The sequence below is a fragment of the Cryptomeria japonica genome, chromosome 6 (genome assembly GCF_030272615.1).
Source record: "Cryptomeria japonica chromosome 6, Sugi_1.0, whole genome shotgun sequence".
NCBI lineage: Eukaryota > Viridiplantae > Streptophyta > Pinopsida > Cupressales > Cupressaceae > Cryptomeria > Cryptomeria japonica.
Genome location: NC_081410.1, coordinates 192,981,860 through 193,007,847, shown reverse-complemented (window position 1 = coordinate 193,007,847; position 25,988 = coordinate 192,981,860). Strand labels below are relative to the sequence as shown.

Here is a 25,988-nt window from a genome sequence, read left to right as displayed (position 1 = left end):
CATGGCCACTACTCTCCGGCTATCAAGGCAGAATGTGTCATGACTTTGGCTGCTCCTAGAAGAAGTGTCCTCAGAATCTTCCCTTTCCTCTGCACTACTATCATCCTCTTCTTTTGCATCCTCGTCGACTGTCTCTGTCTCCTGCTCATGTTCTGACACTACCACCTATGGTGGTCTCCTTCGTTTCCTGTTGGAATGGGCTTCCCCGCTACCTACCGTGGTATCCAGGTGGGTCCAATAGAAAATGGCTAGCTGTGAAGGGTCCAACATCTCCCGAGGTTTCCAGCTTGTGTTGCAGGATCAAGAATTCATGAATTTTGTTGGACGAAATTGTTGCCTAGTTGTACACTGTCCCATTCCTCAGGCCATTCATAAGTGCAATCATGGGTACCGCAGTGTTTGACGCCCTGTTGGCTCCCGTAAGTCTGCTTTTCATAACATCTAGCAGACACTGCCAATCTTCTGGAACGATGTCGGACTTTTTCAACCCTCTGCCCTTAGGTGCCTTGATCGTAGCCCATTCCTATTCTGAGAGATCACTTCGACAAATCAACCGCAATAATTGCTCTTTCCTCTTTGGCGACATCTTATTGGCATTCTTGTCTATTTTCTTTCCCTCACTGGTATGTCGAATACCCTAGCAAAATCGTCGGGTGCAAAGGAGACGGTCACAATGCTCTGCTGGTAAGAGAGTCAATGCCCTCGTCGTGCTGTCATATGTAGCCACCATCATTCGCAGACATGATTCGAAATCTTTGATGGCAAAGATGGGCATTTGAATTGCCCAATGCACCCATGCTTTCCTGAGAGATTCCTGAATTACATAATTATTTGGGGTTTTCAGCCACCAGGTCCTGAATTACATAATTGTCTTCTTTTTGGCCTTTCCTGTATCTGCTAGCCTTGCAACTTTTACTCCAAACTGCAACACCCGCTTACCCTTGTCCTTGGCTGCCGTGCTTCCTTCTACCATTTTCCTTGACATAGACGGTTGGTCTAACTGCTGCAACCGTTTTTCGCCAGTCTAGCTTTCCTAATCTCGGTTTTCCTAATTCCATTTGAATGATTCTTGAATTGCCAACAACACTTAATAAAATTTTGTCCAATGCCGTTACTTTACCGGCTACTCTTTTTATCGGCTACAACACGTTGGTATAGCTTTTGTGCTTCTTGTGACCTATATGGATTGCACGAAACCCTTGTCTTTTTGCTCAGTTGGCTTCATAGACCACGAGTACGGATTACACGTCGACACTTTTTAATTTGTATGGATGACTGGGGGTGTACGAACTCTCTTAGACTTCCCGATTTGCTAAACTTGACCGCCTGTGTACAGATTTAACCGCACATACGAAAGCGATTTCTATACTAGATCGTCTGTACGGAATTGATGAAATTGATGTCTTTCCTTGTACGGTTTCCGTCATACGGACTTTTAAGCTTATGGCGCCATCTTGTACGAATTTTAACTTGGCACGATGTATGGTCGTTTGCTCTGCAACTCGTCCGTACAGAATTGATTTCTTGCCCCAATGACAAGGAGTGTACGACTTGCCTCAACTCTAGTCGTATGGAAATTGCCATACGATTTTCAATTTCTTCACCGTACGGATTTCAAGTACAGATCGCCTGGCTATACGGGCTTCAAAGATCATCGGGCCGTACTGATTTTGCGTGGTCTCTGCTCCTTTGCTGCCGTACGGATTTTTTTCTATGCTCAATTTTGCCAATGTACAGATTTGATTGTACGAACTCCTTCAATTATTGTACGGATTTCTCTGTCTCCCCTTTGGATTCCTTCCTCTCTGCTGCCGTACGGATTCAATCTGCAATTATAACTTAAACAGTCTTTCTTAATTCACTAGGGTGAGGCCGTACGACCTTCCTCTTATGTCCATACAGTTATCGATCTTCTTTCCTTTTTTTTTTCAAATTACTTTTATTTTTCCGATTTTTTTTTCAATATATATTCCTATATTTCAATTTTTTTTTTTTAACTAACAAAAGTTAAATAATTACCTTTTCAATTTGTTCGACTGGGCCCCGCCTTTGGACGAACTGGGTCATTCCGTTGTTGCCTGTGGTGGTAAATTTTCAATTTCAACCCGTTTACCGTCTCCTTTATCGATTGGTCACCCAATGTGGACAACTTAATTGCTCCATTCGCAGCTACCTCGCGGATTTTATATGGCCCCAGCCATCGGACTTTAAATTTCCCAGGCTTAATCTCATTCCGCCCATTATACTTCAACACCCATTGACCTGGACGAAATTTCATGCGTCGGATGTGCTTGTCATGCCAAAATTTTTGTCTTTGTTGGGTGGCTTCAGTGGCCCATTGGGTCATCATTCTGTGTTCATCCAACTTGCCTAACGTGTACAACTGCTCCCGCTGGCTTTCCATATCTCCTAGGCGATTCTCAATTGCAATCCTTAAACTCGGAACCATGAATTCTGTTGGCACAATGGCCTCCTGGCCATACATTAATTGAAAGGGTGTCTGGCCTATGCTGACCTTGTAGGTGGTCCGGTATGCCCATAGTACGAATTGCAGCTTCTCTTCCCAATCTTCTTGTTCAACTCCGCAAGACCTATAGATCATAGACTGCCTCAGCCTGCCCGTTGGCCCTTGGGTAGTACGGGCTTGACAAGGTATGAAAAATCTTCAATTCCGTCGTGAGCAGTTTGATGACATGATTCACAAAGTGCCCACTGCGATCACTCGTTAGTTGGATTGGGATGCTGTACCTTGTGATGATCCGTTCATAAATGAACTTGGCTGTACTTAAAGCTGAGCTATCCGGCAGTGCTCGCGCCTCAACCCATTTGGTAAGGTATTCTGTTGCCACCACAATGTAACGACATTTTTGTGTTCTGTTGGCCTTCAAAGGTCCAATGAAATCTCGGCCCTAGCGTTCAAACAATTCCTGGGCATGGGATGGATTGAGGGGCATAAAGTCCCACTTGAATAGTTTCACTGCTCTCTGGCAAGTATCACAACCCACCACCCATTCCCATGCATCATTATACAGGGTGGGCCACCATAGTCCGACCAACAATACTTTGCGTACGGTGGTGTCTGGACCCATGTGGCCTCCTGCGGGCCCTTCGTGTGCTTCTCAGAGCACTCCCAAAATCTCTTCTTCCATCACACACCTTCTGAGGACTTGGTCGGGTCCCATTTTATACAACAACCCATTAATTAGCTGAAATGTCCTGCTTCTCAAGGCCAACTTCCTTCTCTCACTCGGTAGCATTTCGGCTGAGATACGAGAGGTGGATAGGTATTCCCCAATTTTCGCATACCATGAAGGTAATGCCGCAATTTGGAACAGATGTGCATCAGGAAAGTCATCATTGACTCCCTCCGTCGGCTCTCCTGACCTAATTTGGGACAACTGATCAGCGATCACATGGCTCTTGCCAGACCGTACAATTATTGTGAATGTGAACTCTTGAAGGAGCAGTAGCCACCTGCTTATTTTGCCTTGGATAATGGGTTTATTTACCAGGTACATCAACGCCTGGTGATCCACATAGAAAGTGAAAGGTGTCGCTAGCAAGTAGTGCTGAAATTTTTGTACGACAGAGACTATTCTGAGGGCTTCCCTCTTGGTGGTATTGTAATTCTTCTTGGCTTTTGACATCAAGCGACTGGCAACATAGATGGGATGGTCTAACCCATGTCCCCCTTCCTGTGCCAGCGTAGCCCAAATGGCATAGTTCGAGGCATCCACGTGTACGTGGAATTATCGGTCCCAGTTTGGATAGGCCAGAATGGGTGCAGCCACCAGTCTCCTCTTGAGTTCCTCAAATGCTTCCCCCTGTGCCGGTCCCCATATGTACGATTCGCCCTTCCTTGTCAGTTTGTCCAATGGGAATGAAAGTTGAGCAAAGTTCTCAATGAACTTCTGGTAGTATCCTATATGTCACAAGGACTTTACTCCCGTTACATCAATGGGCGACTCCATCTCCACAATTACTGTACCTTATCTGGGTTAGTTTTTAATCCAACTTTACAAACAATGTGGCCCAACAACTTTCCTTGTGGTACCATAAATCTGCATTTCTTCGGAGGCCAGCCTGGCTCTCCAGCATCTCTCCATGCATTCTTGCAGTGCCACCAAGTGAGTGTCTTCGCTACTAAAAATCGACCAGTCATCCAAAAAGGCCTTAAAATTTCCCACAGACATCTTATCGAAGATGTGAAGGACTATCCTCTGAAATGTTGTCGAAGCATTGCACAAACCGAACAACATTTGGTTGTATGCATAGACTCTGTCCTCCACCACAAAGGTGGTCTTCAACTTGTCCTCCTTAGCTATCAAAATCTGATTGTATCCGGAAAAGCCGTCTAGAAATGAGTACATTTCATGGCTAGCCACCTCCATGATGCTGTTTGTGAAAGGTATAGGGAACGGATCCTTGATGGTGACTGTGTTGAGGCACCGAAAATCCACGCAGATGCGGATCTGGTTGGCCTCCTTCTTCGGTGAGATCACGATCGGCGAGACCCACTCGCTTGTCTCCACTTGAAATATGATGCCGACCTCCAGCATCCGTTTGATCTCTTTGTTCACCTTGGCCACATAGTTCTTATTCATTCGGTACGACCTCTTCCGTACCGGCTGGGCTCCTGGGACCAATGGTATCTGATGGACGCGCAATTTGGGCGGGACCCCTTTCAGATCTTTGTATGACCAAGTGAACACGTCCTTGTATTCCATGAAAATTTTGAATGCTGCAGCCTTCAGCACTGGGCTCCAATTGTCTCCTACCCAGATATTTCGAGAGGTGGCACCATCTCCTAAGTTCGTCTCCTTCACGGTGGGGTCTTTGTACCGCATTGGTGTGTCCTTTGAAAACTCGTACACCGGAACATCATTCACTCTAGTGTCTCCCTCCTTATACTCCCTGTATGCTGGCGAGAACTCATCTTTCTTGCTTGGCTCTTCTTCAATTTGCAGCATGTGGCATGTAGAATGAAATACTTTATAATCTTCTATCTGCCAGTGGAAGAGTCCAATCAATGAGCAGATGTCGTCTTCCGAGCAGCCATCGAGTTGAAGCACTCCTTCATTATTTGGTTCCATCTCGTCTTTGCCTTCGTAGGAATCCCACTCCCATCTGTTTGAGTCTTTTGAGTCAGAGTCGGATGATGCAAGCTCCTCATTGACGGTTTGGGTCCTCAGATCAATAGCGTACTTCCGCCCCCCTTTCTCCATGGAAAGGGTGTTCTTCTTCCAATTGTGGTTCACTTTTGCTGTGACCAGCCACCCTCTCCCTAAGATGGCGTCATAGCCCTTCTTTTTAAGTGGGATTACCACAAAATCTAGTAAGAAGGGTTGTGTGCCAATGGTCACGAACTGGGCCATCAGGGTGTTGAGTGGCTTGATACCGTGCTGGTTTGCTCCCACCAAACTGAATGTGGGTGGCCATAGTGTTGGCTTCCTGAGCTTCTTCCATGTATCCTCTGGCAGCACATTCATCCCAGATCCTTCGTCCACGATGGTGTCCTTGAGGATAGCCCCGAGGATTCCCATTTCCACTACCGCAAGATGCCGACCACTATTTAAGGCCAACAACATTGGATCAGCCGAAGGGCTGACCGGGATTTCTGTCTGGGTCACACCTGAAGATGTGTGTGTAGTGCTTTGCATGGTACTGAGAATGGCGGTCCTCAGTTGTGGCATTGTTTCTAGAAGGTCCTTCACCCTTATTGGCACCTCCATCTGCAAGACTTGCCCAATAATGTTTTCTTCTGCTTCAGTACGGGATGAGGTACTCAACACCCTTGCATTTTTTTGTTGTTCTGCCGTCATCTCCCGCTCAATGTTGGCCTTCGCCTCCCGTAATCTTTCCTTCTCCGTATGGTGGTCGGGATAGGTGGCCTTCTTGGCTTGAGGTGATTGCCAACACTTCTTTATCATCACCTATTTTCTCAATATTGAGAAGATTAACCCCTGGCTTGGGGCAATTTGTGTCGTTGTGGTTTCCAGGAACACACCATCTACACAAGTTTTGGGGTGTTTCCTCTTTCTGGCAATCCTGCGCAAAGTGTCCCCCCTGGTTGCAGGCCCGACACTGAATCATCGGCCGTCCTTTGACATCATACTGCATTCGACTCCGGTTAATGTTATTATTATTGTTGCCTTTCCCTCCCCTTCAGTTACCTCTGTAACCATCGGATGATGTTGTGGTGTTGGCTTGAGGCTGAGATGTGCCTGCTGTCGCGAAGGGTGACGGCTACTCCTGGGTGAAGAGCACCTGATTCACTCATGTCTTCATGTTGTAGGGACATTCTTTGGTGGAGTGTCCCAACACTTGGCAAATGTCGCTGAAGGCCTTTTTAGGATAGGTACCTTTTGTATGACTTTCCTCCTTACACTCTGCGCACCACACTTCCTCATTCTTACTGGTGCTTCCCTTCATACTTTTGAATTCCTTCATCATGCGATGCATGTCCTTCTGGAGGGCTTGCACCTTCTTTGCTCAATCCCTCGTCGCTGCTACTTCTGTCGGAGGAGTCCTCCTCCCCAGAGGATTTGTCTTTCTTCCTGGATGTCTTGCCTTCACTCTCCAGGTCCATTGCCCGGTTATAGGCATCTTCGTAGGAGGTGGGTGGTACAATTTTCATTTTCCTCCTGAGCGACGATTTCAAACCCTTCACAAACCACCTTTTCTTTAATTCGTCACCCGACTGGTTATCCATTTTTCCCAGCAATTCCTTCAGGTGCCGACTATATGCTCGGACGGTCTCGTTTTTCTCGTGCTTGGTACTCAGGATTTCCGCCACGATTTCATTGTCGTCTTTGAGAAGTCGAAACTCTGAACTCTGTTTCAAAGGCTTTATGTAATTCATCCCAAGTTGCCAGCTTCGTTTTGTCAGCATCAGAGTACCAATCGATGGCTACCCCTCGTAGGGTGGTGGGGAATTGCACCACCCATTCCGCCCTATCGGTCATGCCATTTGCATTAGATTGTTTCACATGTACGACAATGCCGTACTGGGCCTTCTTTCCCATCTCCATTGAACTTAGACAATTTTTGCCGATTTGCCATCACGCTCCTTGGCGGCGGCCTAGTCTATCCTCCCTAACTCAAACTCGACCCTCCAGGAACTCCTCCAGACACTTGTCCTCCAGAAGGTACTTCGTCGAGATTTGGTACGTTGGGTCACACCAAGTTACTCTGACTACCAAGATGTGATGAGCCTGAACCGAACAGATTGCTTCTACTACTGTGACCTTGTGTCGTCCTGACACTTTCGGTCGCATTGGTATCCTCCGCCTCTCTGTTCTCGGTCTCGGTCTCCTCTTCTCTCCTGGTCTCAGCACCTCTGTATGGCGTGTACGACTCTATCGTACTCCCGTCACCAATCTCTTCCAATGTCAGGGAAAGGTCCCCCAACCGCTTTCTATTGGTTTCTATTAGTACGGAAACTTGGTCCTTAGCACCCGAGCCATCATTGCCAGTTACGCTTTCTTCAACAAGTTTCTTCAGTCGTCGCCGATGTTCTGCTTGTTCTAACCTTAGCGTCCTCACGGCTGCCTCGTGCGCGTCTTCTTCTGTCCCTTCGGCACACAGTTTCTATCCTTATTCAGCGTCACGGGCATCAATTCCTTCTTGCCGTGGGGTTGAAGGTTCGTCGACGACTTTCGTCACATTCCTCCTATCGTTGACTCCTTTCTTCAAATTGCTGCAAAATTTGTTGTCGACGGGTTTCGCGGTAGGTTTCTTCCCGGCAAGTTTGGAGAGCAAGGAACGCCTGTGCCAACAAGCTAGGAAAGTTGTTCATCAACCACTTTACGATCGGACGTACGCCAAGGGCACTCCACACTGCGCTCTCAGGGACATCCTCAGCCGTGGCCTCCCTCCGTACGTAAGTTTCGATGGATGCCTGTAGGATGCAGGTGAAATCCCTTGTCAATGCTCCCTCTCCTTCGAACAACTCTGTCAGCTCTTCCTCGGGATTGCTACTTGTCCCCTCACTCACTGGTTGCCCCATTATCGTTGTGCCATGTAGTATGTTCCCGTCATTCCAAGTTTAATTTGGTAACGGCGCCGGATGTTTTCCCCGAGGGGTGTGTGTGCATTCATTGCATAATAGTACAGAAATGTAGGAAAGGTGACAGTATACAGCAATGCAAGTAAACAAAAGAACTCATATGTCTGTATTCATTAATGCCAAATGCCAGTACATTCAAACATATCTTTCTTCGACAATATCTCCACACTGAAATAGGAAACCAAGTACATATATATAGGTGTCGGTGCAGGTTGTCCGGTGCGAACTGCCGACAACCGTCACGTAACCACCGACCCAACACCGTAACATTCTAATTACATTATGACATAATTACCCGACAACACTTACCACTCCCACTGCTGCTCATTGTTTGTTTTTGTTAAGAATTTAACACACAGCTGCAAGCTCAAATAGAAGGAAAAAAAATCAAAATGCCTAAAGTGTTTAAAATTTAAAAAACTTTGAAAATATGCAAAAGAAATTGATTAAACAAATGGTAGATGATAAAACTTACCTCAAATGCAGTGGATTTGATGCCCTAGTGCCTTCTTTCCACTGCTGTTCTCACCTCTTTTGACTGCTGCTCTTCTACACAAGTTTGAAAATGTCAAAATGAGATTATTTTTTTAGTTTTGAGTTCTTTTGAGGGTTCTATTAGGTTTAGTTATTGGTCAAGGGGTTGGGGGGGTCCTTATGGGCCTGCCCATCCTTTTTTTAATTAAAAATATCCTTTTATTTTTAAATGCATTTGAAATTGCTGGGCCATAGGAGATGGTTAACTGTTCTTGGGATAGTTAGGGTATGTTTGGACATCCCCTGGCTGTCCGGGGATGGCTAGTCATCCCTTGGCTGTCTCAGGGATGGCTAGCTGTCCCCTAACACCCCCTTGGTAAAATAAGGGTGTCCTCTGGACGCTTCCTATGTGTCCTTGCTTCCCTGAAACCTTCCCTATAGGAGATGGGCAAAAATGGAAGGGCACTCTTGACAAGCACTGTGAAAGTCTCATGCCTACTTAATTATAACATGCCAAATGTGCACTCAATGTGCTTAATGCACATCCATCAGTCCCAACGAAATGAATGGAAACAATAATATGTTAAGTGCTGTTTTAGTAGAAACCAATATCATGGATCAAAACCAAAGATTGAAGCCAAATTTTGAAATATGCTTAAATGAATTATATAGGCTGGATTCTTGTGACACACCTGCCAAACTATTTTTCAAATAATCTAGACATTAACATTTGTTGACAACTAAGTTTATCATCTACATTTTGCAATGTTTTGTAGGAAAGAATTATTCAACGGCATAGAGTAAAAAGGTTGTTAGGCTATGCAACTTGTATTTGGTTTTATACAAAATTCTGTATAGATCCTGGAATACAAGAACATTAAGGTGATCTTGAATTCCCAATACATATAAACTTGAGACAGTTTGAAACAACCCCACCATCACTAAATACTTAAGTATATATTGTTCTTAATTTTATTTTTCTGAAAAAACCCCAATATGAGTGAACGTGGTATAGTGTCGCCCTCCTAGTGAAATGCCTGTGTTAAGTTGTCCACAAGTCTGATTGTGTTTCCTTTCAATTACTGCCTTTGCTGCCACTTTCTTGCTGAAACTGAACTTGCTTTAAATAGGCTGCACGTGCAAACTGTTATCATAAGTTGTCAAATATCATTACATTGCAGTTCCTGTAAAAGTGTCATCATTGTATGTTGTTTATGCTAACCAATCTGTTACTTATGATTGAAAAGTTCATCAAATCTCTCTGTTGCATACAGTTCACTGGACTCTAGCTTATTCTCTTTGTATGACAGTGTTGGCTGCAGGTTAATGTTTTGCATGTTGGAGATTTGCAATGATATTGATGAATTGTATAAGCAAATTAACTTATTTTCTATAATATTTCAGTTTTGAAAACTTAGTTGAAACAAATAAGAAAGCATAAATAGATGGCACTGGTTTTCTGTTAATGCATGACAGTGCAGAGTGTTCTAAGGTCTTATTATATATAAGGCCAAGCTGGAGGGTTCAATTTCATTTGCATAGTGTAGCATTAAGTCTAATTTATGTTTAATATTAAGTGAGCAGAAGTTTTATTTAAAATTAATGTGGTTTTACAGGAAATTTCACAGTTCAGATATGTGCTATGTCCACGGCATATGAAGGAAGGCAAGTTTTGGAAAATATACTTCATGTTGGTAAAAAGTCATGTGGCTCCGTGAGTAACTTGCACACCTGTTATTAGTCATTAAGTGTTGAATTCTATCTCCATGTCAATGTATGTATGTGCACAAATGCTTGGATTATACACATTGGAATAAGGACCGAGTTGTAGTTGATTTTAAAATTTGTTGTTGTAACTTTAGGTAAAATCTATTTGGTGCAAACTTGAAATTACTTTTTTGACAATGTTCTAAGCAACTTGATGGTAATGTCATATGATCCGGTAGTTTGAGAATCGTCACAATGCCATGGTTAATTTTTATTTATTCATACCAGAAGAAAGATGTCCAAGCTAGCATGGGATAGTTTACCTACCCTATAATTTGTTTTAAGCAAAAAATATAATTCTATTTTTATAGCTTCCAAGTTGTGAATTTTCTAAAAAATGTAATGTAATATATATCTTAGAAGCATATATCTTTCTCAGGAATATCTTGGCACACTGAAGGATCAAAATATTTTCAATTTCTTGAGATAATATTGAGAATCCAAAAGAACACAGGAAAAAAAGAGAATCAGCTGATGTTTTTAATATTTAAAGCCATTCTAGAGAAGGGGTCCCATGGAGCTGCTATAGGAACTATTTTTGTGGAGAAGGGGGTTCCATTAGAAAACAAAATTATGCTACAGGATTCTTGTGCAAGAAAGTAGGAGCCCCTACTTTTTAGATTTTAGATTTAAGGGGATGCCTTTGGGGTGGGGCTGAAAGTTTCCTTCACCTGCTTCTGAAAAATTTGCTGCTGGATGTTATTCATCTATAATTTTTAAAATTCCAGCCTATAAACGTTATTAGGTTTAGCTGTACAATTGTAGATTTAGCATTTGTTATTGCTAAAAAATAATCATGAGATCACAAACTAAAATTTTAAGCTTGCCTGTTATTACAAAATCCATGAGATCCCCTACTTAAAAAATCTCCTAAAAATTCTGAGCAACACCTGCTGAGATTTTTTAGGAAGCCCCCCCTCTATGGGACCAAAGCCTATTTGCCTAGAGTTATTAAAACCCTAAAAACAGCATAGTTTTGTTTTTACATTTTATGTATTATTAATATTATTAAAAAATAACTCTTTAAGAGAAAATAAAACAAAACAATATACTGTTTTTGGAAATAAATACAAAAATAATAAATATAGCCCTAAACATGTTTTGTTACTGAAGAAAATCAATCAGTTTGCATTCAAAATGTAAAAAAATTGACAACTTTTCTGGCTCAAAAAATAAAAAAACTTAAATATAATTGAACAATGGTGGCCAAATGGGATAAAATTGTGAAATATCAGGCCAAATGCTGGGGAAATCTGGAGGAAAATGGGTTAAAACACTCAATTACATTTTCAGTGACTGGTCCAATTTTTTAAGGAAAAATAGACTCAGACGTGAGACCCAATATCTTCTGTGATCTTGCAATCCCATGATTTGCTACTATGATGTGTATTAGACTGAAAATGCTCTATTAAACTATCTTTGATTGTGATGGTTTTTTTAATTGATAAATTTATATTCCCTTGTGGGATTGTCTTTTAGCTTAGGTGTCATGACCAAGGAGTATATCTCTTTCATAAATTTACCACAGGGATAGAGGAAAGCCAAGAGGCTGTAGACACTTTGTGGGAATTGGGATAAGAGAAGCTAGGGATAACACATTCTGCAGCACAATGGTTCAATTTTCTAATTCTCAGTTGGGGTTTTGTAAACAAAACCTTGTGATAACTATGAACCTAATTTCAATGAATGAATGTCTTACTGGTATAGTTTATCTAGAGAAAGGCACTAATGAAATCATCACTGGATGGATACATAGACACATGTGGAGATTAACTTGTAGAAGGAAATCTTTGTATGCCAATTTTGATTGTCACTTTTTAAGTGGTGTTTGGGACCATGCTTTTTGACTTGCTCATTGTTATATTGACTGAAAATACCATTATGTATTTATCTATTTTCATCTGACAATTTTATGGTGTTAAAGTTAATTGTTTCATATTGAGCAGATATGAGATGCGTTTCATGCAACAACTCAAGGCTGCTACAGAAGAACAGGAAAGAAATATCAGGTTGCAAGATAACTCAAGGACTATATCATCTGAAGTCGAAATGATAACAGCAAGTAGTTCAACAAAGGCAAAAAGTGCTCCTTCAGAGCATGATATAGATGCATTCCTTCTGGGAGACATTGGTAGTAGTGATGATGATGGAGGTACGGAATCATCTTTGATGATAGAACATAATTCTTTTGGTGACTGCCTTTTTACTTATACCTTTTTATGGTTATTTCAAATAATAATAATGTTCTTCTCTTTTGTAAGTCTTGTTATTTCTTGGGAAATATATGTGTATATTGAATTTAGAATTAATATATGGAAGTAACAAACAGAGCTTGATCAGATAACCTTAACAAATGGTACTGGTTTTTGTCAATCCTGTTAACTTCTCTAAATCATGGTAAATATATTCTGCACTTTATCTCAGATGCAAGAATCTATTAAAGAAAACTTTATCTTAGATGCAAGAATCTATTTAACACATACTATAGAAAACAGTAAATAAATCTCAATGAATGTCTATCAAAATGTTATAACTGTTTTCATTAATTCTGAACATAAGTCTGGTGTAGAAAATAAATAAAACTTCTCATACAAAACTGTATCTCTGCCCTTTCAATTTATGCATGTGACAAGGGTGTACATAAGAGTTATCAAAAGTCAAACTCAACATCAAAGTAAATATCTGCATCATCTGCATGAAGAGACAAGATAGTACGCTTCAAGAGAGAGTTAATTGTTTCCTGGAATCTGTGCCCTAACTCAGTTAAACTCAAACAAGAGAACACTAAACTGAAGATATGACTTTAAACTCGGCGCTTGAGAGATAACCTTATATTAATATAACTATCTAAAGCTGACGCTCAGGACTTGAACTCCAGTCTTATATATCAGCTATCTAAAGCTGGTATTCAGGTTTGAATTCCAATTGTATTTAACAGTTGCTATAGCCCAACTAGTACTGCTGCAGAAAACTATTTGAGATACATATTCTAACACTACCTCTTATTGATGAAAGTATTCTTTATTATGCCAAGCTGTTGTTTAGATATCTTGAATTTTCTTTTGAAAGAAGCTTAGTCAAGATATTAGCAACTTGCTGATTTGTTGAAATGTGCTTCAGAACCACAGCTCCCTTTTGAACCTTGTCTTTGATGAAGTCTTACTTGATCTCAATATGCTCTGATCAATCATGAAATGCTAGATTCTAAGAGAGTTTGACACACCTTTGATTGTTGTAGTAAATCATGGTAGTTTTGGAAGTTTGATTTGTCAGCTCTGCTAGTAACTTGTGGAGCCAAATAGCTTCACAACTAGTAGAATTGGCTGCCATATATTCTGCTTCTGTTGAACTGAGTGCTACAAAATTCTGTTTTCTGCTGTACCAGGAAACCATGCCTTACCTAAAATGAAGCAAAGTGCTCTTCCTACGACTAGCACTACCTGTCCAATCGGAACTTAAAAACCATATAGGACTAAGTCTTCATCACCAACATATCTGAGTCTGAAAGACATTGTGCCCTTCAAGCACTAGAGGATGTGTTTTGTAATAACCTAATGAACCTTCAAGTTGTTGACTGCAAAACAAATGTCAAGCATGGCATTTACCAAGTACATGAGGGAGCCTATCAATTGTCTATACAAAGATGGATCTATCAAATCAGAATCAGAATTAGAATCAACAAATGACTTAAGATTTGCTACCAAAGGTGTAGCCATGGACTTGCAGTCCCGTCACTTGAAATCTCTTTAGAATCTTGACTGCATAATTTCCTTGTCCAAGGAAAATTTCACCTAGATTTTGTCATACTTCTAGCCCCATGAAGTAGTGCGTCAAGCCAATGTCTTTCATTTCAAATTCTTTTGCCAACTCTATCCTGCACAATTCTATGAGTTCTTTTGAACTTCTTGTAAGTATTAAATCGTCTAGATACAGGAGCAAAACAAGTAGCTTAGAATGACCAATTAAATAGGAAAGATTGGAATCTGTATTTGTCTTAGTGAAACTTAAACCTGGAAAAGATTCATTGATATTGGAGTACCATGACTCTCGGCAGATTTATGTACGATCAAATCATTATGAAATACTGTTTTCATATGCATTGATATAAATACCAATCAAAGACTGTTGTGAAAGACATAAATTTGATAGAGGCTTACCTAGTAATTGGAGCAAAAGTATCCTTATAGTCATCTCTCTCATTCTTGCAAAACTCTCTAGACACAAATTGATTTGAATTTTCCTATGCTGCCATCTGTTGCATGTTTGATCTTGCATATTAAACACTTGGAGTTAATCATTGCTTTCCCTTCTAGTCAAGGTACTATCTTCCACCCATCATTTTTCATAATGGAATTGTACTCCTCCATCATGGCATCTTGCCAGACCTGTTGACCTGCTGCTTCCTTAAAACTAGAAGGCCCGATAGTAATGATGGAAGACGTTAGGCCAATATAATTAGGAATTTTTTTTGTGAGGATGACTTGAATTGTAAGTCATAGGAGTTCAACTTGCTTTTGTGTCTTTTGTTGCGTGTGGGTGAACCACTTAGGCTTTCTTGTTGAGTTCAACATGCACCTCCAGAAGCTTGCTGATCTGAATCTGATTTCTGCAGATAAGCTTTTGAGTTAGTAAGTACTTCTATCTCCTTGGTCACTGTTGGAGGTCATCAAACTTAACATTCAGCTCATATCTACCTTTTGTTGAGATGAAATGCAGATTCTGTAAGTTTTTGAGGTCTTACTATAACACACAAAGGTACCCTTCAAATTAGAAGGTTCCAACTTGGTCCTTTCTTCATTAGGGATATGAATGTAAGTAGAACAACTGAAAACACAAAGATGTGCTACTTGAGGCTTCTAACCTGTGAATAGCTTCTCTGGTGTCTTGTTCTTCAATACTCTGTGAGGACACTTGTTAAGAATATAGATAGTTAAAAGACATGCTTCAGCGAGAGACCCATATGTAGATCTAAATCATGGATTATAGATTTGGCCCTGTTGTTTCTCTTTGCAACCCCATTTTGTTGATTGTAGGGCATTGTAAGTGTGCTTTCTTGATCCCCTCTTCCTCGTCAAAAGTGTTTACTCTCCTCCACTGTTAGACTTTAATACCTTAATCTTATTTTCTGTCTGATATTCTACAAGAACCTTAAACTTTTGAAGCTTCACCTCATCCTTGGTTTTTATCAAGTAAATCCAAGAGTTCCTTGAGGAATGATCAATAAAAGATACATAGTAAATGTTGTCTTCTTCACAAATATTGTAATACAAAGTAGAACTCATTTTTTTCACTTACACGATTTTAATTCACCACATGCAGCTGTGAACATACACATACCCCTTTTAAAGCTGCTTATAGAACAACGGTAGTTTTTTTTTTTGAAAAAAATAGATTTATTTATTAGATATCTCCATTAAACCCATGAAGGATGACGCTTGATCATAGCTTTTTATCCCACCCAGCATTTAAGTCTTTGAATAATCCACAGTAAACATAAAAACTTTGAATAACCTGCAGTAATATTGAAGGCTTTGAAGTTTGAACTTTTGAAGAACTTGCAGTAATTAATTGAGAAAGGCGTGCTAATTTTTTAGGACATTCAAAGTTCTGTATAGATCAGTTATTATTGGCAATTCTTTAGAAGAAAATATTGATTATAATAGATTCAGAAGGCTAATTGGGAACAATTCTATTATCTCTTCTTTATTCTAATCAATAATTACTTTTGGAATACGATGACTCAAAATCATGAATGATAGAAACCAAATGGGTAAAAGGAAATATGGTGTCTTGAAAGCTTTGAATTAAATTTGCAATCCTTAATGTGCTTCAGTTCAAACATTTAAAATTGATTTTGTTATTGTTTGCTGTGTACAGATGGAGGGGATGACATTTATGGTGATGATTTTGATAAAATTGTGAATAGCACTGTAAGTGCTATTGATTACTTTTATTGGTTGTTTGTGATGTGTTGTTTTTGATTGCATTATATTCCGTAAAGTTGAGATGGTTCTGCACTTAATTGTCTAATCTTTAATACTTCACTACAATTGCAGTCCTTAGACAGCGATGATGAAGATGGGATGAAAAGTATTAAACCAAATGAGTCAGAGACGATCTTAACAAAACCAACAGGAAGTGATGGTTCATCTGATGGTGAGCTTGTTGAAATGCCTGCAGAGCATTAAGTCACCATCGTTCAAAAGGAAAGTGTTGCACAGGCATTTTTCTCTACAAACTTGGATCAGATTGATTTATCCAAACAAATTGTTCATAGTAGCCAAAATAAAATATCTGCTGTATTTGTTAGTGTAAGGAGCATATGATTGACGTGGTAGGGAAAAGATTATGCTCAAGTGGGTATTTTCTTCATTCGTTATTTTATTGGTTTACATGTTCTGTAAAATATTTGTATTGTCCTAATGGCTTCTTAGCTGTGATGTAATTTTGAGTTATGCAAAGCTCGCCAGTGAACAAGTGAAAGTAATTGTGAACACCTAGAAAGATAGCAAGGTTTCTGCTTATTTCAAATTGTAATCTTAATGTTACTGCATTTTAAAATATAGACTTGTGTTTCTAGCATCCATTTGGTTGTCATTTCTTTTTCTATATTTTATTTTAGATTATTAGGGTTATGCTATTTGGACTGCATGTGAATGGCAACATTTTTGCCTAAACTGCTGTTTTTGGCCGTAACACAGTTTTTATTTATCCGAAGGTAGCAGAAGGTTGTGAGTGGTTTGATTATGTTGCACTACTTTCAGTTTTCAGACAATCTATTTATAGTCAAATGTGGTGATTGGTGAGATATTCGTCACAAGTATGGATATTCTCTCTGATTTAAGCCAATGTATAGTAACGATTTCTTGAGTTTTTACTTCTTATTCCCATCAATTTAATATTATAAAGTCAACATTTTGTCAGCTTCATCGTTGTAAAACTCTCTGCTTTCATCCTCATGGAGATCTATAATTATTCCTATTTCTATTACATTTCAGGAAACGTGCATGTTGTATACCAGTCATTTGGAATGTTACTTCCTTTAGGTATGTGTGTCTATATAAATAGATAACTAAACTGGCCAGGTAATTTCCATCTTGGGGAGTATATTTTTTAATAAATAGGATGGGGGGATCAAGTCGTTTAGGTTCAAAAAGAAAGGACTTGCACTGGATTCATACTTTAACAGATGCCCGGTGTAATGTCCCCAATTTGTGGTAGTCGGCCCTAACACTTAATAATTCAAATTTTAATAATTGAAATTATTAAATATTTGAATATATCGTTCTGGGCTACCTAGTAAGAGTTTTTATTAATAAATAAATAAATACTTTTATTAAGTCAGCCTACGGGCATCCATCCAAGTATGATATTCAAGATTGAGTTATGTGTGAATAGACTGATCTGAAGATTTCTTGTATTTTCTGGAAGTGTGACTGATCTGTTTATTCAATCATACCGAGAACTTCACATTCATTTTGTTGTGTGGAAAAGAAATCATTATATGCTATTTGACATCTGAATGTTTGCTATAATCATTATCTGAAACTGTTCATATCAATTGGGAAATTTTAGTGGTATCGGAGCCACCTTCCTGTCAGCTTGTGAGGGTTTGTTGATGCACATCCATGAAAATAAGAAGCTATGGATCCATTGACATTCTTTTCACTATTCAAAGCCAAATTGCTAGAAAGATGGCACATAGAATCTCTAAAGGAAGAACAATGATCAGAAGAACCTGCTAGGGAGTGGCCAGATGTCATACCAAATATATGAACATAAGGCCAATCACATGTCAAGATCTGTCATTTGCTGACTATTTTGAATTTCAAATGAATGTGCGAAGGAGTAAAGATATGGGGAGCAGACTTGCAAGGAGAATTTTGGATTAGATTGATGGGATCCGAAAAGGTAGACATTTGTGGCCATCAAAATCTTTGCAAAGTATTTAGGGCTGTCTGTTCAAATTTTATCTGTATTTGTTTTTTATGATTATTTAAGATATTTGGATTGGATAAATCCAAGGGAAAGGGAACTTTATGACAAAATAAGACGAATAAGAACACGAGAAAAATATAGTAGTGGCAAAAGTGGAACTTAAATTGATGAAGAGTACAAGAGCATAAAGAGGACATATTATTGTACGAGAAATTCTTTTCATTCTCCTTTATGTAGATTAGATAAATTAGAATTTCTGATTCTTATGTGTGTAATGTCTACATGTATATCTAAATCTCCTCAATTGAACCTTCTTCACTTTATATCGCCCAATGTGAAGGAGAGGTCACACCTCTCATGTATGCCCTTTGGCAAGAGACACAACCTTTCACAATTAGCCTTTTGAAACAGTGCAAACCTTCATTATTTCTGCCATTTGAAAGAGCCACTTATCTACTCTCCATTCCATTTTGTCTTCTATTAATCTTTCCTTGATTTACATGCTCCCTTCTTCATTTCTCTATCTCCCCTCTCAAATGAGGTTCTTTTTTCCCTTTCATATCTCATGTTCAAGGGAGTCACTTCTTTTTATTTCATGTCTTTTGACCATTCATTAATTTAATTAAATTTTAATTATATTTAATTATATTCTTTATATTTTAATATAAATTTGAATTTTTTATTTTTTTCATATTTTAATTTTATTTTTATTAAATTCTATTTCAAAAAGTGGACATTATAGTCTTGTTTGTCTTCAAGGAATGATCACATAGTGTTCAAAATGAATGCTAATATGAAATGGCTTTGGAAAAACACATGGAATAAACATATTGGAAACACATCAAGTATGAACCCAAACATGAAACATACACTTTAAAACATGAAGCATACACATGGACATATGCAAACACAGAGCAGATACGCAATTGCACGTATTATTAGATTCCTTTTTTTGAGCTGGAAAGTGGGCCTAGCCCCAATCTTGTTGCTCATATCTATTTTGAGTGAGAAAGTGGGCATAACCCCATCTTTCTATCCATTTTGAGCCAGAAAGTAGGCCTAATCACATCTTTCTACCCATAATCCATTTTGAGCCAGAAAGTGGGCCTAACCCTGTCTTGCTGCTCATATCTAATTTGAGTCAAAAAGTGTGTCTAAACCCATCTTTCTATCCATTTTAAGTCAAAAAGTGGGCCTAACCCCATCTTTTTATCCATTTTGAGTCTGAAAGTGGGTCTAACCATCTTTCTACCCACAAAATCTATTTTGAGCTTGAAAATGGGTCTAACCACATGTTTATACCCATAATCCATTTTGAGCTAGAAAGTGGATCTAACCCATGTTTCATCTCTCATCTCTCATCTTAGTTTACAATCTGATATGAAATTCCTCTTATACCTGCCCAAGAAAGCCTTCATTTATTAATAATATTCTTCTATAAATTCTTCGTGAATGTATTCATCCAAGTCTTCTTAAGTCTGCACTATTTCTTCTCTTTGATGCATATGACTTTTAATTGTTAATGAATCTGCACTATTTCTTCTCTTTGATGCATATGACTTTTAATTGTTAATGCACAGATGATTACTTGCATTCCTTACCCATTTCAACAAATGAACTGAATTTACCTTTTATATCTTCCATGTATCTTTACATAAAAAATGATTGTGACTTTTTAACAACCAATAGTTGTGTCTTTTCTCTAATAAATCAGATTGCTTTTTGGTGAATTAAATTGTTTCTCTTTAACCATGATTGCTCCTTTCAAGGATAGTTCGATCCTAGGATAGATTCTCTTTTATGAATCGTTGGCTATTTGATTGATGTATTATTAACATAGATCATGGTCATCACAATCCTTTGCCCAAAAATCACGACTGACTTCAGATTGAGAGTCACAAGGTTTTGGTCGCTGCTTTGTATTGCATTATTCTTGGAGTCTCTTCGTTGTCATACATTTGCTTCTAATTTTTGTCTTTGCTACCTTTTACTGACGTATAACCACCACCTTTGTTACATATTAAATCACCTTATCTTTGTATTGGTGTCAACACAGAGTTGGGGCTTGCTCTTTAAACATTCTCTACCCATCAAATTGCTGCATACTCTAAACTATACTTTATTAATTATTAGTTAAAGATGAATTCGGCTAAGTTACATCAACTATTCTCTATCCCTCAGGCTGTGAGGAACGGTGCGCTCATACCAATTGCATGTTGAACACACCGGATGCTGAGAGGTGGGGGTGAATCCACACAAACTAAATTTCAGAACTTAACAGCATATGTGACAAAGTGAATCTAATTTAACAACATGATGAAGAATTAACTTAGCAGAATAATCACTTGCACAAGAACAATCCACTCTATATAAAAGACGATTACAAAAAGAGTAGAGCTAACTACTTCGGACTTGCTATCCAAGGCTAACTGCTCATGGAGCAAGATACAAAAAGAATCAATATCACGGAGCTAACTGGACTCAGAGCAAGATACAATATTATAGAATCAGAAAAAGAATTGTAGACATAAAGGCCTCTTAGAATGTAGATTATAGTTACTAGTAAAGCTCAAAATTTTGATCTTGAAGCATCTGGATCAAAGGATCTTTTCGGATCGCTGCAACTTTTGGACTGCTATGATAGATTCTCACTTATATCTACTGCAACACTATCTCATACATCTCACATATACAACTCATTCTCACTTCACAAATCTCTGCACATATCTCGCATACACACTGGCTTTCATATTTGCATCTATACTATCCATGTATCTCTCTCTCTCTTATATCACTACAATACATCCTATGTACCTATATATATCAAACCGAAACAAAAAACATTCTTGCCAAGTCAGTCAAAAGAAGGATTGTAATGTGTACATAAATCTCCAATCAAGGTATACAGCCATACCAAAAATTTGAAACGTGGAACATAAGCCAGACCAAAAACAATATCCAACACACGGTATTGGATCAAAAGAATACTCCTGCGAAATCACCGATACATAAATACATTATATGTCCAATTTCAATAATATGATCTAAAGCTTGTACCAAATATATCTCTGCTCAAAAGAAGTTCGAACCAAAATAATTAACATCCGGACCATTAAAAACATACTTCCGATAGACCTCATCATTAAGAACATACTGATAACAATACGACACAACTTGCCAGAAATGTAGAAGCACCAAAACAAACTCCGGTTCAAAAGACCATAACCACCCATGCATCAATGACTTCTCAACACTAAACTCAATGCATCAAATGTCCAGACTAGAGCATGTCCGGACCACTCTGTTTGACATCAATGACAACAAAACACATCTGCAACAATCTTCCCTTTTGTCATTGATGGAAAACATCCAAAAAATATTTACCAATAGAAATATCTCTACAAAATACTGTACAACTAACAACACCAACAACTTATCAAAAGCCAATAGCCTCCCCTAACAATGTCTCCACATAAAACATATGAAATATAAAACATAAACATTTTTAGTGATCTTTCTACCCATTTGCCATCAAGGACAAAGGCAACTAAGCACTGACCCAATCAGTCAAAGTCATTTGGCCAGATATCCTTGAAATGCTTCTTCAATTTAATTATCGAGGCCATGATAGCATCATGACGACGAGAAGACATCGACAAACAAACTATAAAATCCATCCATATGATATCCCATTTCCAATCTGGAACCAGGTTTGACTGCAGCAAACCTGCAGGATGCTGATGCTCTGCCTTCAAACGCTGACACTCTAAGCAACAAGACACAAAATCTGCTATATCTCTCCTCATATCGGCCCAAGGGTACAACTGATGAAGATCTTCATGCATCTTCTTGACACCTGGAATTACCAAGTAAGGTGCATGATGTGCCTTTGACAAGATCAAAACACGAAGTCCATTTGAAGGTGGAACATAAATATGTCCCAAATGGCGAAGAAGACCATTTGGTTCCAATGAATAGCCCATAAATCTTCCCTCAAGAGCTTTGCCTGAAGCAATCTCCACACTAACCTTCTGGTACCAAGCATCAGAAGGAAGCACACTAAGAATCTGACTCCTCAAATCTACACTGAGAGTCATCACTGAAACCTCATGCCTCCTGCGACTCAACACATCTGCCACAATGTTCTCCTTACCCTGGATATACTTCACCTCAAAATCGTACTCACAAAGAAACTCCATCCACTGTGGTTGCCTAGCATTCAAGTTCAACTGAGTAAAGATATACTGCAAACTGCGATGATCACTATGCAGCTCGAACTAATGCCCAAGAAGAAAATGCCTTCATCTCACCAAGGCATGCACAATTGCTGCTAACTCTAAATCATGAGTGGGACAATTCAACTCATGATCTTTGAGTTTACGTGATTCATAAGTTATCACATAGCCATCCCGCATAAGAACTACTCAACCCTCCAAAGAAGCATCTGTGCACACCACAAAATCACCTAAAGGATCTGACACTACTAAAATAGTTGCACTAGTCAGATGCTCCTTAAGGATCTAAAAAGTTGTCTTCCACTGATCTGACCAAATGAATTTCTTCCCTTTCCTCTGAAGAGAAGTGATAGAATGAGCAATCTTCGAAAATCCCTAAACAAACTGATGATAATAACATGTGAGACCCATAAAATTGCAAACCTCACCCACATTAGTGGGTGCCGGCCAATCCACAATTCCTTGAATCTTAGAGGGATCCACTGCGATACCTCTCCCGAAATGACATGGCATAAATACTTTCACCTCTGTCTAAAAGAACTCATACTTAGCCATATTGACATACAATTGATTCTCATGAAGACATTGCAAAACTTGCCTCATATGTTCCTCATGCTCCTCCACAGTCCTCAAATACACCAATATATTATTAAGGAACACAAGTAAAAACATGTCAAGGTAAGTCCTGAATACTCCATTCATCAAGCTCATGATTATTGAATGCACATTTGTAAGCCCAAATGGAATCATTGTAAACTCATAATGTCCATATCGACTGCGAAATGCTGTCTGATGGATGTCAGCCTTATAAATCCTCAACTGATAATAACCCGACTTAAGATCTATGTTAGAGAAGATCTGAGCATCCTTAATCTGACTAAAGAGGTCATCAATAATCGACAAAGGGTAATGATTCTTCATTGTCACCTTATTCAGTTGCCGATAATCTATGCACAAGCGAAGAGATCCATCCTTCTTAACAAACAACATGGGTACTCCCCATGGAGAGACACTAGGACGAATGAATCCCTTAGCCAACAAATCCTCCAGCTGCAACAACTACTCACTCAACTTGTGAGTAGTCATCTGATAAGGTCCCTTAGAATAGGCTTTGCTCCAGGGACTAAGTCTATCCAAAAATCAATGTCACGATTAGGTGGCATACCTAGAATCTCACTAGGGAACACATCTGAAAACACTTGAAGAATAGGATGACGACGAAAGAGTTCATCACGACTCTCTCTCACATCCAAATCATTCACCCTTACCGCGAACAATTGAAAACCCTATCGCACACACCGCTTCAACTGCATAGCGGAAATCATGCGAAGAGAAATAGGTCGCTGCACACCCACTATCTCCACATTATTACCACCATCATCAAGACATTGCACCCTCTTACCATGACAATCAATCTTAGCCTGATGAGCCTCAAGCCAATCCATACACAACACAACTCCATAGGACTCCAAAGAAAGAACACGAAGGCCCACTATGGTGGAACATGCTCCCAAATCCAATACACAACTATGCACAAGGGAATCCACCGACACTTTAGGCCCCATAGCTAGCTCAACTTGCCACCTATCGTCTTGCTTTGCCATCGTAAGTCCGCATCACTCTACTAAAGACGAAGATATGAAATAATCTGAAGCACCCGAGTCAAACAATATTGAGCAAGAAATACCACCCATCTCACCTAAAGTCTCCACGACTGTCCCCTAATGCTTAGCTTGATGATTATCAACCGCCGCAAATACACGATGAGATCTCCCTGCATCACTTACTGTAGGCTCTGAAGCCATTGGCCTCTGAACATACATCTAGGTAGATCTCTGAGGACAATTCATTGCAATATGACCCTACTGGCCACAAGAGAAACAACCTCCTTTGCTAAAACCACAACTAACTGAAGGTGCACCGAATTGCTGGAAACTGCCTCTATTAGAGTCCTGCTGAGAACTTTGCTTTGGTTGAGTAGATTGAAAACGAATAGTGTATTGCCTGCTACACTCTCTATCCATCCGTGATCTATATCTGCGAGCATGACTTTGACTCCTGATAACTCTTCTTTTGTTGAAAATGTCAACCCTTGAATGAGGGAGGGTAATTCCTAGAAAATCTTGATGTCTATGGCTATGCACGTTTCACAACTGATCCTAAAGCCAGAGCACTGACAACCTGCACGCCAGGGGTAACTCCTAAAGCCAAAGTCAGATTCTCCTCAACCAAGCACACCTTCTCCACAACTACCTCCATGGTCTTGGGTTCGTAAAACCGAACTCCTCCACTAATAAAGTTGTTAAGACCTCTAACAAAATGTTGCACCAACATAGCCTCATCATTTACGATCCCTATGTACTACTTAAGCACAAAGAACTTACGCTCATACTACTCCACTGACATGGTCAACTACCTCAAGTCATGGAATTCATTAGCCTTCCTTTGCCTTCAAAGATCTGATAAGAAATGAGCATGAAACCGCTCTAGAAACAACTCCCACGAGACCGATGCAATATCCAAATGTAGTTTTTGTTCCTCCATCCGCCACCAAGTGGAAGCAAAATTGTGAAGATGCATGATCGCACACCGAGCCTTGGTGTTACTGCTATATGGATGCAGAGCAAAACACCTACCCATATCCAAGAGCCAAGTCTTTGCCTCCATACCACTACTAGATCCATCAAAAGTGCGAGGATGAGTCCTAAGGAGATCCCTCATGTGACTTGCTATAATTGCATCTTGATTTGGTACTGTATCAATTCTTCTTTGAGGCGAACGCGAATGATCCCTCTCTCGCTCCTGATACTCAAATATATCCCGACGACTAGAATGACGAAACTCCTCCTGCTGATTCTCCTTTTGCCTCAACCCCAAACGACTACTACTGCTCATTGTGGCGAGTCTCTTCAAAAACCTCTAGACGAGGATTCCTTCGAGTACCCACATAGTGACCACCTCGTCCACGACTTGTACCTCTATGAGGCATCTCGACTGGACGAGACACGAAACATCTATAAGAATAAATCTAGGGCTACTTCTAACAAGAAAGGAACTAGCAAAGGAACATCAACTACTCTACTAATATGTATAATGGGTTCAATATAAAATTAGAGTACCCAGTGTATGAGCATGAGCTTTGATACCATATGTAATGCCCGCCAAAATACCCTAGAGAAATGTAACCATCTAACATGCAAATAGAGATAATTTTTTAAAAAACATTAATCAATGCAACACCTTTAACCCAATAATCCTTTACATTTACTTAACATTTGCTATCCATGCACATAATCGACATGATCACAAGAATAAAATATGCAAGCGGAAATAACAACATCTCATCCTAAGGTATCTCAACGCCCTTACTTAACTTATCATCAAGAAAGTAACAATATGATTATGCCAAGAGGCATCTACAATGACATGAAATTGTCCGTAAACAAAAGTTCAATTTTGAAACAATTTGACATGCAAATGATGGGTAAATGCATGAAATATGCCAT

At 39.4% G+C, this 25,988-nt stretch overlaps 1 protein-coding gene across 2 annotated transcripts in view; it reads left to right on the top strand.

The window, feature by feature from the left end:
* Positions 1-16,893, top strand: part of LOC131076996 (uncharacterized) — a 31,689-nt gene extending 14,796 nt beyond the window's left edge. Inside the window, exons 3-6 of one of the 2 annotated variants that reach the window (XM_058014358.2) lie at positions 10,159-10,256; positions 12,256-12,461; positions 16,187-16,239; positions 16,366-16,893. In XM_058014358.2, coding sequence (XP_057870341.2) covers positions 10,159-10,256; positions 12,256-12,461; positions 16,187-16,239; positions 16,366-16,497 — 489 coding nt within the window. In that variant the 3' untranslated portion in view covers positions 16,498-16,893. Of the gene's footprint in view, positions 1-10,158; positions 10,261-12,255; positions 12,462-16,186; positions 16,240-16,365 lie in introns of those variants that run through there. The other variant, XM_058014359.2, reaches the window with a different exon arrangement.
* Positions 16,894-25,988: the final 9,095 nt, after the last annotated feature.